The sequence below is a fragment of the Nannospalax galili genome, unplaced genomic scaffold, assembly GCF_000622305.1.
Source record: "Nannospalax galili isolate Female #2095 unplaced genomic scaffold, S.galili_v1.0 scaffold44, whole genome shotgun sequence".
Lineage (NCBI taxonomy): Eukaryota > Metazoa > Chordata > Mammalia > Rodentia > Spalacidae > Nannospalax > Nannospalax galili.
Window position 1 is genome coordinate 7,389,250 of NW_008355789.1, and position 15,853 is coordinate 7,405,102.

The 15,853-nt window shown below is 45.3% G+C and overlaps 1 protein-coding gene across 1 annotated transcript; it reads left to right on the forward strand.

The window, feature by feature from the left end:
• Positions 1 to 3,756: 3,756 nt before the first annotated feature.
• Calcb (calcitonin related polypeptide beta) lies at positions 3,757 to 8,458 on the forward strand. Its single transcript, XM_008853525.3, has 5 exons — positions 3,757 to 3,832; positions 4,877 to 4,971; positions 5,226 to 5,366; positions 7,103 to 7,286; positions 8,077 to 8,458. Exons 2-4 carry the CDS (start codon positions 4,886 to 4,888, stop codon positions 7,260 to 7,262), a joined length of 387 nt encoding a protein of 128 aa, XP_008851747.1. The 5' UTR covers positions 3,757 to 3,832; positions 4,877 to 4,885; the 3' UTR covers positions 7,263 to 7,286; positions 8,077 to 8,458.
• The last annotated feature ends 7,395 nt before the right edge of the window (positions 8,459 to 15,853 follow it).

Genomic DNA, 15,853 nt, shown 5'->3' on the forward strand with positions numbered 1-15,853 from the left:
TATAATATATATGTCTCAGTAATGTCCACCTTGAATACCCATGTGACATTCAGTATTACTGTAGTGAGATCATATAATCAGGATAGGGTCTATTTTATATGGAGGAAAGGGGGCTGCACAAAAAGTATGCTCAGCCCATCACAAACACCAGGACGACAAGAGTTTTTCTCGTATTTTACTATGAATTCTCACTGTCTGAAACAATGCTCTGCACATAGTGGGGCCTCAATAAATATACAGTGAGCAAAAGAAACCTGCTATGAAATGTTTATTCTAGGAAATACATGAAGAAAATAGCTAGTTATGACACTGTATTAGTTACTTTTCCCATTGCTGTGAAAAATACCTAACAAAAAGCAACTTAGGAGAAGAGGATTCATTCTGGTTTATATTTCCATTGTGGAGGGGTTAGGGTGGCAGCAGAAGTCTGAGATAGCTGGGCACACACACAGTCAGGCAGCAGAAAGAGATGAGTGCTTGTGCTGTGCTGCATCCTTCTCTTCCTGTATTTAGGGACCTGAACCCCTTGAAATGATGCCACCCACATTTATGATGGGTCTTCCCTCCTCAGTTACCCTAATCTAGAAAATTCCTCATTGGTATTCTCAGGAATTTGCTTTCATGGAGATTCTAAATTCCATCAGGTTGACAAGACAAGCCTTTTCAAAGTTTAAAAGTCATGATTTATAAATACCTAAGCTGAGTATCAAAATGTTCAAGAGATTATTTAAAAGCTAAATATCTTCCTAGGAAACTATTCTATGCTAATCTTTATGTTAGTTAGGTTGATGGGCGATGGCTTGGAGTTCAGACCAGTTCCAGGGAAATCAAGATGCAATTTTACCAATTTAGTAGGCAAATTATCTTATTGACTTTTCTTCTCTTTCACTCACTAATAGAATTCAAGGATGGGCTGAGAATAATCACCTTGTTTTGCTTTTTAGCTGTTGGACTCTACTAAGGAGAGACCTTCAGTGCTTCCTCTGGCATTAGACTCCAGAAAGTTTTCACCAGGGCACCTGTCCTTCGTTAAATAAAAAGAGTTGTGTCTTTGGATCAGCAACATGCACGTCCACCTAATAGTTCTAAATTGGTTCTACAGTTTGGCTTCACGTGACTGTGAATTTATTGTCTGACTCTAGGCTAATGACCCTGTAGACATGCTCATTCCCTCACTGTTTTCCTCACTCTGGAGTCACTAGCATTTGCTGTGAACATACTATGCATCATTCACAAGGTGAAAACTCTGGAGTGGGGGGGATACCCCAAAACCGAAGTCAAATAATCCTGGTTGACAGAGATAAAATAACTGGTCCCACAGGGCTCCCAAGAAGACAACCAACTTGCTGAACTTGCTATACTTATTCTTGTCAGATGTCAGTGATGTGTTGGCAGCCTTTACAGAAACTACCATACACTCCGCCCTGGTCAAAAGCCCAGTGCTAGTCTGTGGGCCACCTGGCTTGTGTGTAGAGCAGGTACATAGCTGGGGACTGTGCTCCTCCTTGCCTCTGTGCCAACACTTCTAAAACTTGTGAACTCCCAGTGTTGAAGACCTGGGCTTTGCAGATTGTGTGGGCCTCCTAATGTCCCAGGCTAAATGTTCCCCCAAATGAAGACATTTAGAGAGCTTCTCAAGAGTGGAGACACCAATTAGGACTCCTGGTGCGCCCCCTCCCCAATTCTATTGGTAACTGGGTGATGCTGGAGAGCTGGGGGTCTTCATCCAGTCTCTTCTGGCATGCTGGTCTAGAGCCCTGTGGATAATGATGTGCCCAGAGCTGCTGAACCAACTTTGCCAGACCACAAAGACAGTGACAATAGTGTGGGAAATGGTGGCACGGGGGCAGGGGGCTCTGGTGGGGAGTGACTCTCAACTTTGCCTTTCCAGTCAGCAGTCACTCTCCAGGGCCAAAATTTGGGAGAGGGAGACACATCTGTGTCCTTATTTGCAGGCCTTTGGTAGGAAGGCCTTCAGATAAAGATCTTCTGGTGATTCTCCTTACAACCAGAAGTGTGAGCTGATGGATCTGAATGCAGAGACCTTCCTTTGGCAGAGAATCACTTAGAGCATCACGCCACAGGTGGCATCTGAAAGCCCTTCTGCAACTTTGAGCCAGGTCCTACATGTTCCTGGGGGCAGAGTACAGTGCCACTGAGGCCCATTCTGTCTTATTGCCCTGAGTACCAGGATGGTAGGCAGGGAGGAGTTACCTGGTTACTGTCATCTCCTTAGAGGTCAACCTGTCCTTGCCCCATCAACTGAAACTTGACACAGAAAAATGACTGACATGTAGGCAGATATTCCTTGAATTTTTTTCTGACTCCCAGAAACCGAGCACCAGTTTCTTTCAGCCTCCTTTTAAGCCCATCCCTCTTCCAGTGTTTCTCTGGGGTCTAGCCTTTCAGATCTCCTCCTGGAGTCTCCAGAGCTGTTTGGTGCATATCTGGAGTCCCCGGAATTAGGGATGCAGAGCCAGGTCGGCGCCTTGGGAGTGGGTGGCGCTCCTCTTTCCGAGTCCCTTGGGGCCACGGGGTGGATCTTCTCCCCTCACCCGGAAACAGGGAGAGGGGCAGCGAGGGCTCCAAGAACTGGGCTTTTCTTAGGAGAAGGGCAGATGCTGAGATGTCTCGCGAGGATGTGTGTTTATTGATGTGCGTGTTTGGTGCAGAATGACAAACTGCAGATGCTGGTGTGCGCAGCCAACTCGCCTGTTTCCGAGAGTAGAAACTTAGGTTGTTTTGTAGCCTTGCAGGAGGCAGGGGAGGCCGTGTCTTCCAGTCAAGCCGGCAGTCCTAGGCGAGGATCCAGGTACTCCAGGGTGTGTAACTGGCAGTTTGGCGAGTGAGAAAGTCCGCACAGTGGGTTGCAGCGCCTGCTGGAGTGGTGGGTGCGGGACCCCTCGGCCACTCAGCTCTCAAGGGATGCAGCGAAGTGGAACAGTGGGGCGGAGGTACCGGGGAGGGGGAGGAAAGGGATACTTCAGCACCAGTGGTTTCAGCCTGCATCTTAGCACAGCCATCAAGGGCTCAGGGCAGCAGCGTTAGCCGACACTGGTTCGGCAATATGGGGTCCAGGACTGGGATGCAGAATGCAGAAACCACGGGGCAGTATTTACTGGATCCGGTGGGGGAGACAGATGCGGAACTCTCTGTGCAGGCTGTCAGCTTAACGGATCCCCAACACTCTCCATTTCCTGCCACTCTTAGAGGAGCAGGGCTAAGGACTGGAAGTGAAACATTTTGAGGGCCTAGGGCCAGGGCGCTCCCAAGGGGGGTTGGGGTGGGGGTGTGGTCACTCTAGGAGTACCCTAGTGGCTTCTGGGACCCTCTTCTTTCCCGGACACTCATCCTCCTGACTGTACCTGCTGAAGTCCTTTTAGAACCCAGGACCGATATTCACCTTGCCTGGGGGTCCAGGCGGCGAGACTCAGGTCCCCCATTGGAGTGGGCAGCACAAGACATCAAGCTCCATTTCAGGCATCAAAGAGGTCGCGACGCCAAACTCACCAATTTGCCTGCAAACTTTAGATGAATCCACCCTCTCTCAGGCCTCCCCCTCCCCCGCTCTGCTCCTCAGCAATGACCTCAAGTCAAAGACAGCGGGAGTGGACTGTCCCCTCCCTCCTGCGCGCGAATGGATAGCTCGAGCTATGACGCCATCCAACCGCGCTCGGTAGGTTTTCTGATTGGTGGAGAGATCTGGTGCAGACCCCCCTGCCAAGCTCAGTGGAATAAGAGCCCAGGGCTCTGGGGACAAGGCGTCCACAGCGGGAGTGTGATCTTCTCGAGTGGACTAGTCGCTCTTGCTGTGCCACACTCGCGTCACCAGGTAAGGAACTTCGTGTCTCACTGGGCTCACTTTCCCTAAGTTTGTCTACTTTTTTCCTTCTTTCTTTTTTTAAAGACAGTGTCTTGCACTGTAGCCCTGGCTGGCCTTGAACTCGTGGCAATCCTCCTGTCTCTGCCTTCTGAGCTTTGGGATTACAGGAGCAAACCACCACGCCCACCTCTGCTCCCTTGGCTGCGGCTGCCTGCCTCTCCACCTCTCCTCCAGCATTTTCGCCTACCTGCGTCTGGTGGACCTGGCAGGGAGTGCTGTCCTGATATTTTCTCTTAACTAGAGAGAGTGGGACTCTGCAGTGGTGCTGGGAGCTGGGAGGGCCCACCTAGGTGTATCTGTTGCTGCGATGCTGCAGCAGGGTTTGGTGCAGGGTCCTCCCCAAGTTTGGGCAGGGAGTGGCTGCGCTCTCTGTGTCCCACGGGCATCTGGGGGTGCTGTTGCACCGCAGAGAGTGGGCGTCCAGGATTGCCACTAAAGTGCACTTCTGTGATTCTGAGATAGTTTAATTGGCACTTTAAAACGTCCCCACAATCTTCAGAGTGAAAGAAGCTCTCCTGTCCAGTCTACCCTCCCAGCCTCTCCCTGGGGCAACTGCCTCAGAAAAGATGGTTCTAAAAATCTCAGCCAGTGAGAAGAGCAGAGCAATGGGACAGCAAGTCTAGATCAGGACAGGTCTGGCTTGCTCTCGGTTTCTGCATGGATCCGAGCAAAAGGGATGTGTGCAGGGGTGCAGGCATGCGTCTCTCTCTCTCTCTCTCTCTCTCTCTCTCTCTCTCTCTCTCTCTGCCTATGGCTTCTTCCTGTCCTACCACAGCACGGAAAATTAGTCCAAATCTACCCATCCCCCACCGGTCTCTGTTCTATTGAGCCACTCACTACATCTTTAGAGACCCCCAACAGTCCTTAAGGCAAACAAAGAAACAGGGTCACCGGAGGTGGAGAAAACTGTCACTGTGGTTGTGGCAGGGGCAGGACTGGGATAGAGAGGTCTGTAATCTTGCTGCCTGGTGGAACTTCCTTCTCCTTTTACAGAGAGGCATCATGGGCTTCCTCAAGTTCTCTCCCATCCTGGTTCTCAGCGTGTGGATCCTGTGCCTGGCCCACAGCCTTCCGGCAGTGCCTTTCAGGTAATCAGCCTGAATGGGGAGTGCATCTTGGCACTCCTCCAGCTGGCTCCTGGGCTGGGACAGCTCTAGAACTCCAGAGCCCCACTTTGTTATTGATGTGTCAGCGCCCTCAGGTGGGCATTGGCCTCATGACCTGTCCATTGGGAAGCCACTTACATCCCTATGGGAAGAAGAAGGGACCAGGAAGCTTGGCTGCATGTGGAGAGGAGGCAGGCTGGGCATCAGAGACTACACTGGTTGCTTCCCCTCCACAGGTCAACCTTGGAGAACAGCCCAGACCTGGCCACCCTCAGTGAGGAGGAAGCGCGTCTCCTGCTGGCTGCACTGGTGCAGGACTACCTGCAGATGAAGGCCAGGGAGCTGGAGCAGGAGGAGCAGGAGGCTGAGGACTCCAGGTAAGGCTCCTCACCTGGCCCCAAATACTCAAGAGGACCTATCCCAGAGAGGGAGAAAGACACACTGGCCTTGCACTCCAGCAGGCCACCCTTGTTCACTAGGACCTGGGCCTGGCTGTTCTCAGATGTCCTTGTGCCACCAGAGGGACTCACACTCGTTAGACAGGTTGAAACCTTTCTGAAAATTATTGGGAAAAGACATGAGATGTAGGCTCGCCTGGTGTTAGTTGGTCTTACAATGATGGAGAGATGTCCCAGCACTGGGTGAGTTAGGACTGGTAAGTATGGACCAGTTTGAGAAGTTTGGGGAATTTCACCTGTCTTTGTCATTCTTTCACATTTGCAAGGAGCCTTCATTTCACCTTTGTAAGGGGAAGTTGTAAGGGCAGGAGGGGTCTGGGACAGGGTGCACAGTGTCTGAGGTAGGTCTGAGTTTCTGTGGAGGTGTGTGCATGTTGTCACAGGACCAGTGAGAGCACCTCTCTCTCTAGTTCAGCTCTCTGTGTACCCTGCACCTAGAAACAGACCAGTCCTGGCCTGGCTCCAGCACTGCCTTGGGAGAAGCATGTGCTGCCCCGCATCCACCCTCAGAAGCCCCCCGTGGAGCATGAAGGAATGAACAGCATGTGGAATGCCAGAAAGTCACCCTTTCCCAGTGCCCTTCCCACACTGTCCTGGCTCACCGCACCTCTGAGCCTTCCCAGTGGAGCATGTGTGAGCTGCCCTCCAACCACTTCCTGCCCCAACTCCTAGTCCCCCTGCCTGGTCGAACCTGTTGACTGCCCACAAGGGCAGCCACTGGTGCATGGTACTGTCTGGCATGTCTTTTCCCTGCAGCCTGGACAGTCCCAGATCTAAACAGTGCAGGAATCTGAGTTCCTGAGTGCTGGGCACATATGCACAGGATCTGAGCAACTTTCCTGCATTCTCGGCATGGACTCCAGGCATGAAACACCTGCTAAGAAAAGACATGGAGCAGGTTGCTTGCAGAGGGACTATGCCTTCAGTTTGAAGTGTCCCAGGATGCCAACTGAACCCTTCCCAGTTCTTCCTGGTTTCCTTTCTTGCTCTTTTTGAACTCATTGCATGTTGATTCCTCTCTCATTGCTCTGCAAGCTGGCTATGGCAGCTTTGAGTATGATTGAAAACATTAGTGACCTCAGGGAAGAAAGGGAGAGAGAAGAACTCATAGATGATATTTGAGGTAAGAGTGAAGGTGAGGGAACCTGGAACCATTGGAGAATGGTTCAGTTCTCGCTTCTGAAATAAGCACATCCCTTACATTTCACCATTTGCTAAACCTGTTTTTTCTAGAAGGATCTAAATTGTGAAGACCATTGCTTTGGTCCACATCTGAAGTTTGTGAGTGGCCAGGGCCTGGGAACTAGCTTTAGCTTCAGGGCAGTTGGGCACAGGGTTTGGTGGGCCATTTCTATGACGCAGCTAACACAGCAAGCAGCATGCCAAGGAGCAGGTGAGCACGTCTGGGAGAGGTGCTGCAAATCCTGCCTTCTTCTAGGTAGGGATTTTCTTTTGGGGTGATGTTTTTCAGGCAGAGCTTCTGGCAAATCCGCCAGGCCATTTCCCCTAACAGCTTTGATAATTGTACTTAGGAGAAACACTTACTGTTAAGTGGTGTATGGAAGGGATGCAGTTCTCTTTATGGACTTCCCACAGGGCAAGCACCACCCCAGCCCTCACTGACAGGCCTCTTCTCTCTCCACTCTGCCTATCAGCCTCACTGCCCAGAAGAGATCCTGCAACACTGCCACCTGTGTGACCCACCGGCTGGCAGGCTTGCTGAGCAGATCTGGGGGCATGGTGAAGGACAACTTTGTGCCCACCAACGTGGGCTCCAAAGCTTTTGGCCGGCGCCGCAGGGACCTTCAAGCCTGAACAGCTACTGGCTCCAGGAACAAGGTGACTGCCTTGTGCTGTGGGCTGGGGGAGGAAGGATTTGAGAGCTAAGATCCACATTATGACTATGGGAGATCCTTTTGGCCCCTTCCCTCTGAATGTTAATTCTTCCTCTTGTGGTAGTGAATTTCTTTTCAAACTGAGTTTGAAATTGAAATCAGAAAGATGAGAGTTACAGAGATGTGGCACCTTGCTGCTGAGAAGAAAAATGCTTGCTGGATTTGGAAAGTGGAGATGCTGCAGACCTTAGTAGGGCAGGCCGTCACATATGATCCCAGGTTCAGAAGGGTTGGCGTTCCCCAGTTCAGATCACAGGGCTGGAAGCATGCCATTACCGGTATCTGTTCTTTGTGGCTTTTGTTTGTTTTGTTTTGCTTTTGAGACAAGATCTCAAGTAGCCTGGGCTGGCTTCCAACTCAAGATACAGACTGGCTTTGGATTGTTTCCTTCCCCTTCTCCTTCCCTCCCTCTTTCCCATTTGTTTATTAAATACCTGCTGTGCTGGGATTCCAGATTCCACTTCCCAAGTGCTGAGGTTGCAGGGTGCACCACCACACCTGGCACCACTAACAGTATTAATGAGCACAGTTGATTTATTTTTGTCTTCATTTACCTTACAAGCCTCCTTAAGTCTCATAGTCCTAATTCATCAAAGCTATCTAGTGGAGGAACCATTTACGTAAATTAGAGTTGTTCTAGGGATAATCGTGATCACTTGGCCTTCTCCTGCCTTCCTCTTCACCCTCTTCTTTCTCCCTTTTCTCGTCTTTTGATTTTCTCTTTCATATTTCAGGTCGCCACGAAGCTGAGCTCACCACTTCTATTAATTTCTGTTGACATCTCAGTGAGAAGATACATATGTTTGTCTCCTAGATCCTGAAACAGAAGCACCTTTGTCACTTGAAAGGAATGAGCCTGAATGCAAATGAGCTAGTTCCATATTTGCTGTGCCTCATTTTCACAGAGTCTGTGGCCAGTCGATGTGATGGCGTCTCCCATTGGCTTACCTAGCAGCAAACCAAACGGGTTCTCTGAGCGCCAACTCTGCTGAACCTTAGGGAGATGTGAAATCACTGCCTATTGTGGCCTCTGGGGACACATGGTTATAGTGATGCTGTGCCTTGATGTCTCCGAACATGATTGTACAATTTGTTTAAGGAAATGTCAAAATTGTGCCATTTGTGAACTTCATCAAGATTAAAAACATATTTTGGATACATTTGTTTCCAGTCCATGAGGGTCCATTTCAATCTATTTTCCCGTGAAATTATAGTAATAATATTTTTAATAGTTTTATTTATGATTTTTATTTTATGTGTATGAGTGTATTGCCTGCATGTATGTAAGTGTATCTGTGTCGTGCAATGCCTGTGGAGGTCAGAAGAGGGTTTCAGATGCCCTGGAACTGGAGTTACGGCTAGTTGTTAATTGCCATGTGGGTGCTGGGAACCAAAGCCGGGTCCTCTGCCAGAGCACCCAGCGCTCTTCACCTGGGAGCTCTCTCTCCAGCCCCAATAATGGATGTTTTAAGTGCTGGCTATGATTTACTGTTCTAAGACATTGCTTTCTACCTGTGAATTGATTTAATCTTCACGGCCAAACTGTAGGAAGATACTCCTATCTGAGGAGCTAAAGACATGGGAAGTGAAGTCCAAGGTCAGATCAGTAACTGTGGCAGACCTGGATGGTTTTCAGAACCCAGAGTTGAAACCACCATACGTTAAGTTTTAAACAATAGTTTCTGATATCTTCCAGAGACATGTGAGCCAATCTTTGGTTTTCCTGCCTGACATCGTTGGCCCTTAGATTTTGGAGGCTGGAAATGCAAAGAAAATTTGAATATATAATGTCCTAATCTTTATATACTGTAATGAATTCTTTGTATTTCCTACTTGGCTTCAAGAAGACCAATGATCACTGTTGCTACGTCTGCAGACTGTCTGCTCACCTACCTCCAGTACGGTGTTATAGAAATATGTATTTCTAAATAGGAAGACTTTAAAACACAACCCAAATCCCATTTAACAACTAAAATAAGTACATGTATCACAATTTCTTAATTCTTTACTATCACACCTGCAGTCATGATTTAAATCCTCCAATTCTTCATACCTATGTATAAATGCAAAATATTGGCGAATACTGAATCTCCCCATCACTCTGGTTGGTAGCTCAAGGCTGTTTCATGTAGAGGCTCCTCTCCATCTATTTTCCTCTTGCAATTCATTGGCTGGAGGCCATGTTCAGTAGTTTTCTCCAGTCCTGATCCTGACGACCGCATTGCTATGGTGAGGTTTCCGTGAACTGGCCTCAGATCTAGAGTGAGTCCTGTGGAAGTAGATAAGGCCAGTGATGGAGTGGGGAGGACAGATCATGTTGGGCCCAGGGAAGGCTTTGCAGTTATGTTAGTCAGGTTCTAGTTGGGAAAACAAATTACAGAAGTCATTTTAACAGAAAATATTTAATAGAAGAGTGGACTAAATAAGTGTTAGAGTGCATAAAAGGCCACAGAAAGCATGAAGTGCTAAAGTAGAAACACGGGGAACGGTTACCATCTACCTGGCCAGAGGACTGAGAACTGGGACACTTGAAGGAGGGTTCTCAGGTCACTGGGAAAGGAACTCCGCAGATTCAAGTATCGTTTGGGTGGTGCTGAGGTTCGGTAAAGCTCTTCTAAGAGTGCACATGCACGTGTCCCTTGGGTGGGGCAGGAAAGGACATACAGCACGGATATTCCAGGAATATGGAAAAACTAAACCAAGTTACAAATTAGAAGCAACTTCGTTGTCAGAGTGAATTAACTGTCATGGTGAAGGAAACAGAAATCAAAATTAGGAGCCAGGTCCTTCTGTTCTCATCTTCTGATATTTGGAAGGCCAATTGAGAAAAAGCTGAAAGGGGTCTAGCCAGCAAAAGGAACGATGGCTCGCAGAGCTCCAGCCCCAGGATCTCATTTCAGATGTGTAATTTTAAATTTGCATATTGAAAAGTTCATTCTTTTTGGTGTGCAGTCCTGGGAGCAAATCTTTTGCGCCATGTAATCAGCACAGTAAGGACATAAAGTAATTCTATCACTCCGCAGATCCTCCTGTTTGCTCCCCTCTGCAGTCAGCTGCTCCTTCAGCCTCCTGTCTCTGCTAACAACATTCTGTTCTCCATCCCTGTGGGCTCGACCCCTCCAGAATATCAGGTCAGTGGAGTCCGTCTGCAGTCTTCAGTCTGACTTCTTTTCCTTCGCAGAAAGCATCTGAGACCTTCCCATGTCATCGCATACATCACTAGTTTATTTCTTTGAATTTCCAGGTAGTAAAACATTGTAGAGGTGAACCAGGGCTCATTTATCTGTTGACTCACTGAAGGGCATTTGCGTTGTTTGTAGTTTTGGATGTTTGTGAATAGAGGTGATGATAAATGGACAGGTTTTAATGTGATGATAAATAAGGTGGGCTGAATTAGGATCCTTCAAAAGATATGCCCCTATTTGAATTGTTAGAACTTATGAAATATTACCCTATTTTAGAAAACGGTCTTTGCTGATACAAGGAGTGGTTTTAAAATAAGATTGTCCTGGATTATCCAGCAAGGTTATGAATTCTAGGATGAGTCCTTAGAAGTGAAGAAGACACACAGAGAAGATGACAGGAAGCAGAGGCACAGAGGAACCGGCCAAGGAAGCAGAGGAAGCCAGTGTGTACTATTAACAAAAGCTAGGAGAGCTTTTGTTGTTTGAGATTTTTCTGCATTTGATCTTAGCCAAAAGGCCAAGAAATGACATGTTTCCTTGAGATATTTTCTTATGTAGACACTATTTTCTGCTAGCTGAGCTATTTTTCTTCCTTCTAAACTGACCTATTAACTTTGTCTGGAACCTTTAGTATAATGTCAAACTGGAGCCATAGAGTAGATAGACTATCACATCTTTGCAGTCATTTAAAACATGTCCAAACACATTTGGATACTATGCTCTTTAAAATTTTAAGTCCAAATTTTCCTTTCCTCCTTCTGCTTAGTGGTTTGCTTCTAACAGATAGAATGTGGCAGAGAAGGTGGTACTTGACATCCAGGTAGGACATTGTATTCCTTACATTGACATCCTGATATAGACATTGTAGCATCTTTCTGTTTGTTTTTCTTGGGTCAGTTGCTCTGGGTGACTTGTGAGGACAGGTTGCAAACAGATGCTCTGGATTCAGATCTAGATGGGTGCAGCTCCAGCTGACATCTTGGCTGTGGCCTCAAGTGAGACCCAAAGCAAAGGCCACCCAGCAGGCCAGTTCCAAATTCCTGACCCAGAGAGACTGTGAAAGAGATATTTGTTGTTCTAAGCTACTACAGATTTGGAGTAAGTTGTTATGTAGCAATAAATGACACAGTCTGTGGTGATGGTAAGTATAAATTTGTTTTTATGGGTGCAATTTGTCAGGTTAAGAACATTTCTTTATATTCATAATTTGTGGAGAGGTTTTTTTTTTAATGGATTTTGAATTTTGACATGCTTTTCCTGCATGTATTGATATAATCATTTTATTCTTTAGTCTGTTGATGTGGTAAATTATTTAATTAATTTTCAATTGTTAAAACGGGCTTGCATTTTCAAGATAAACTCCATTTGATTGTAATATGTTATCTATCTATTATAAAATGTAATATACTATTTGGTAGCATATATATGATTTTATACATATATTTGGCAGGGATCTATTTGCTAATACATTTGTTGAAGGGCCACTTGAGCGCATGCTCAAGGATAGCATTAGTTTGTGTTTTTAATGTTGTTGTATGACAACGGCTATTTGTGGTGTTCTATTAGCCTTTATTGTCTGTGGAGTCTGCAATGATATTGTCTCTCTCATTTATAATATTTGGTAATTTGTCTCTTTTCTTTTTGTTTCTTGGTTATTCTGTCTTGAGCTTATAACTGTTAGTGAATTTACAAAGATCTGTTTTGTGGTTTCATTGCTTCTCTTGAACTATTTTTTATGTTTTTAGCTTTATTGATTTCTTTTGGAAAATTAAAAAATATGTGCGTGCATGTATGCATGTGTGTGTGTGTGTCTGCCTGTCTGTCTATCTGCATATGTGTGTGGCACCCATGGAACCCAGAAGAGGACACTGGATCTCCTGGAGCTGGAGTTACGGGAGATTGTGAGCCACCCGGTGTGGATGCTGGGAATCAGATTTGGGTCCTCGTAACCACCGAGCCGTCCCTGCAGCACCTCTGCTTTTGTTCACTGACCTTTCCTTCACTTTCCTTTGGGTATCACGTGATTTTCTTTTTCTGTTTCCTTAGGGAAGCTTAGGTTGTTGATTTAAATTCTCCTTTTTTATTTCCTTAATATAACATGTGTATTGTATTTTCTTCTTTTCAATAAATACTTTTTATTTAACAATCATTACTCTCCAAAAGGCACACAAATGCTGAAATCACATCAGCAGTCTCAATAGTCTGCTAAGTGGGTACAACTCTATTTAGTCCGTTTGTCTGCCTGTTTCCATTAAACTTGCACTTTTATTTGTTGATATCATTAACACCATGTTTGTAGCAAAACAGGTAATACATTATTATGAACAGAAAAAGAGTAAAAGGATAGTCAACAAACTTGATCATGAAATTAAGCTTTGAGCTAAAGTCAAATGTACTGACTCTGTTTATCACACACAATTCATGGTACAGAAAAAAACTTCCATTTAAAACTTTTTAAAAATTATCATCTTTTATAGAAAAAAGATATGCATTTGCAAGTTCATTCTCCAGATGGAAAAACCACTATTACCAGTTTCCTGCATGTATTTTAAGGCACAGTATGTATCATTCTCTTTAATGGTTCCACAGAATGAATGTACTATATGATTAGCAATTACTTTGTGTCTTGTGTTATGATATAGAAAAGTCCACTGCAACTTTACCAACAGAATAAAAACTATGTATGTATCAAGCAATATTTTGCTACACATTTGAAATACCATCAAGAGCATTTAGAAATCATCAATGTACTAGTGCAATATGAGGAATAACTCAGTAGAATGCTCAGTGCATGTAAATTCCTGAGTTCAATCCCCAGCACTTCAAAAAACCAAACAAAATAGTATTTTTTATGTATGTGTGCTTATCATGTGTATGTATGCACACACGTATGCGGGTACCCATGAAGGCCAGAAGAGGTGCTGGATCTCCTCGTGCCACCCTACATGAATACTGGTCCTCTATAACCGCAAGTGCTCTGAGCTGCTGAGCCATCTCTCCAGCCCCCTTGATCTTGATTTAATGTTGAAAGAAATAGTTTGAATATAATCAAATTAAATAGTTCCTAAACATATCTCTCAGCAGATGTGTAAAGAAATGGGGAAGAGTTACAATATTCTTTTCCCTATATATGTGTGCTAGTTATTGAGGGGATAAAACAGCTTCACAAAGTATTAGGAATGAAGGATGAGATGAAAACATGTCATAAAACTGGTTCACACCACTTCTTTTTTTAAAGACTTATTTTAGTGTGTGTGTATGTCTGTGTCTATGTGTGGATTTGTGCATGTGCCCGTGCGCTGTAGAGGTGTCAGATCCCCTGGGCCTGGAGTTCCAGGCAGTTGTGGGCTGCCCAATGTGGGTGTTGGGAACTGAACTCAGGTTCTCTGCAAGAGCACCACATGTTCTTAACCACTGAGCCATCTCTCCAGCCCCACCACACCACTTATTTGACTGCAGGCTGCTAACTTCAAGTGATAGTATCACAGATAAACTGAATCTATTTTCAGAGCCAGCATGCCACTACTGTAGTGGAGACCCAGACACTGCCTAGGTAGAAGCATACAGCAGACTGGACAGGCTATGAGTTACTAACCACCTTCAGAGCTGGCCCAACACAAGGTGTTCACATTTTTGTGGGTCTCACATCTTTTTTCTTCAAAAGTCTTAGCGCTCAGCTCCGGTTTCCATCCCGTAGGTTTGCTCACTTTTTGGCATTTGGCTACAATTCTAACCCTCCCAAACCGGACTCTACTTTTGCATATTTCTAAAACCACGTATCTTTTTAATTTGTTGATTTTTTGTGTGTGTGTATCACACAAAACATCCCAAATGATCTTATTCATCTGTACACTCACTTCCCAGATGGCACCCTCCCATGGCCTCCACCCCCCCCCCCACTGGAGCCTATATACTCTGTTATTCCTGCTACTGTCCGCTGTGTTCTCAGCACCCCCAGCCATTCCCCACTACTAGTCCATCCGCTGAATCTAGTCAGCCTATCATCTAGGGGTCTTTGTTTTAGGAGGGTCAGCTCTTCCTCATCTAGCAGCAATCAGTTGCCAACATTCCTTTAGATAAGATTGGGGTCTGCTGTTCATTTTCCCAGTTCTATGCTGGGTTACTATTTGGGAGTCTCTTGGGCCACCCTGGCCAACAACTCAAAAGAAGGTATCGCCTGTCTGGCATTGTTGCTTGTTATGTAGCCTTTAGCTATACATATGGACTCTTAAAAAATTTTATTGGCCCCTTTAATCTTTGGTTATATTTTCCTTTTGGATGTTTAAGGCCATACAGTTCATCCAGATAAACCAATTTATTTTTACTCTTAAGGCTGTTTGAGAATCTGTTCCTCAGGGGTCACATGGGCTTGGGAGGAGCCCCTGGCTCCTTTTTTTTCCCCCCAGTTCTATCTATGTGTAGATAAGTCAAAGGTCCTGCTCGATTGGCTTTTGAAAGAGATGTATCTTTGCTCTGGAAATTGTTATTGAGTGTGTTAAAGCTGTAATGAAATGCGTCTTCTAAAAACAAAAAGCTATGTATCTTTTCTCACTCCTAGACTATGACCTCTTTTTCTCATAGTAGTGTGATCTAGATTATTTGCTAGCTTTTAAAATTCTATTCCATTAGTCACTTAAAATGTGCACAGAGGCTGATAGGAAACACAGGAACCTCTTCTAGCCTTAAGCAATTACTCCTGTGGACCAAATTCTCATGACTGTTCATGAATTCTCATGACTCTGAGGTCAAGTGACTATATGCATCTCCTGTTGGATCTTCCCAGATCTGGTCCTTTCATGCAAGCACACAAATATGCAAGGCTTTTTTCTTCGTCTCAGAAAGACAAATAGAGGAGCAAGTTTGACTGGGAATAAAGATTCCAAATCCTCCACGCCTGGAAAAATGAAAGGAAAACTCTTTTCATTTTATAAATGCTTAAACTTTAAAAGGCTGAAGTGTGTCTCATATGTTATGAATGTAGAAATTAATATAGTGCCCTGCCTTCCAGGATACTGGTAATCTACCAGGAAAAAGATACAACTGCTATGCAATATTCAACGTGATGGTGTTATATAATAAAATAATTACAGCCCTGACGTAACACTTACTGAGTGTCAGGTATTGATGTATTTTAGGTCTGGGAATTTGCTTAATCCTCGCAATGTCTTAGGGGTTAATTATTGTAGTGACAATTTTAAAAATGAAGAAATTAAGGTACATTGAGAAGTAACTGGTCCTAGTCACGCAAATAGTGACTTCAACTGTGGTTGTAGCTTTCTTGGGTTTATGCAGCTAATAGCTGACATTTTACAAAAGGGAATAATGA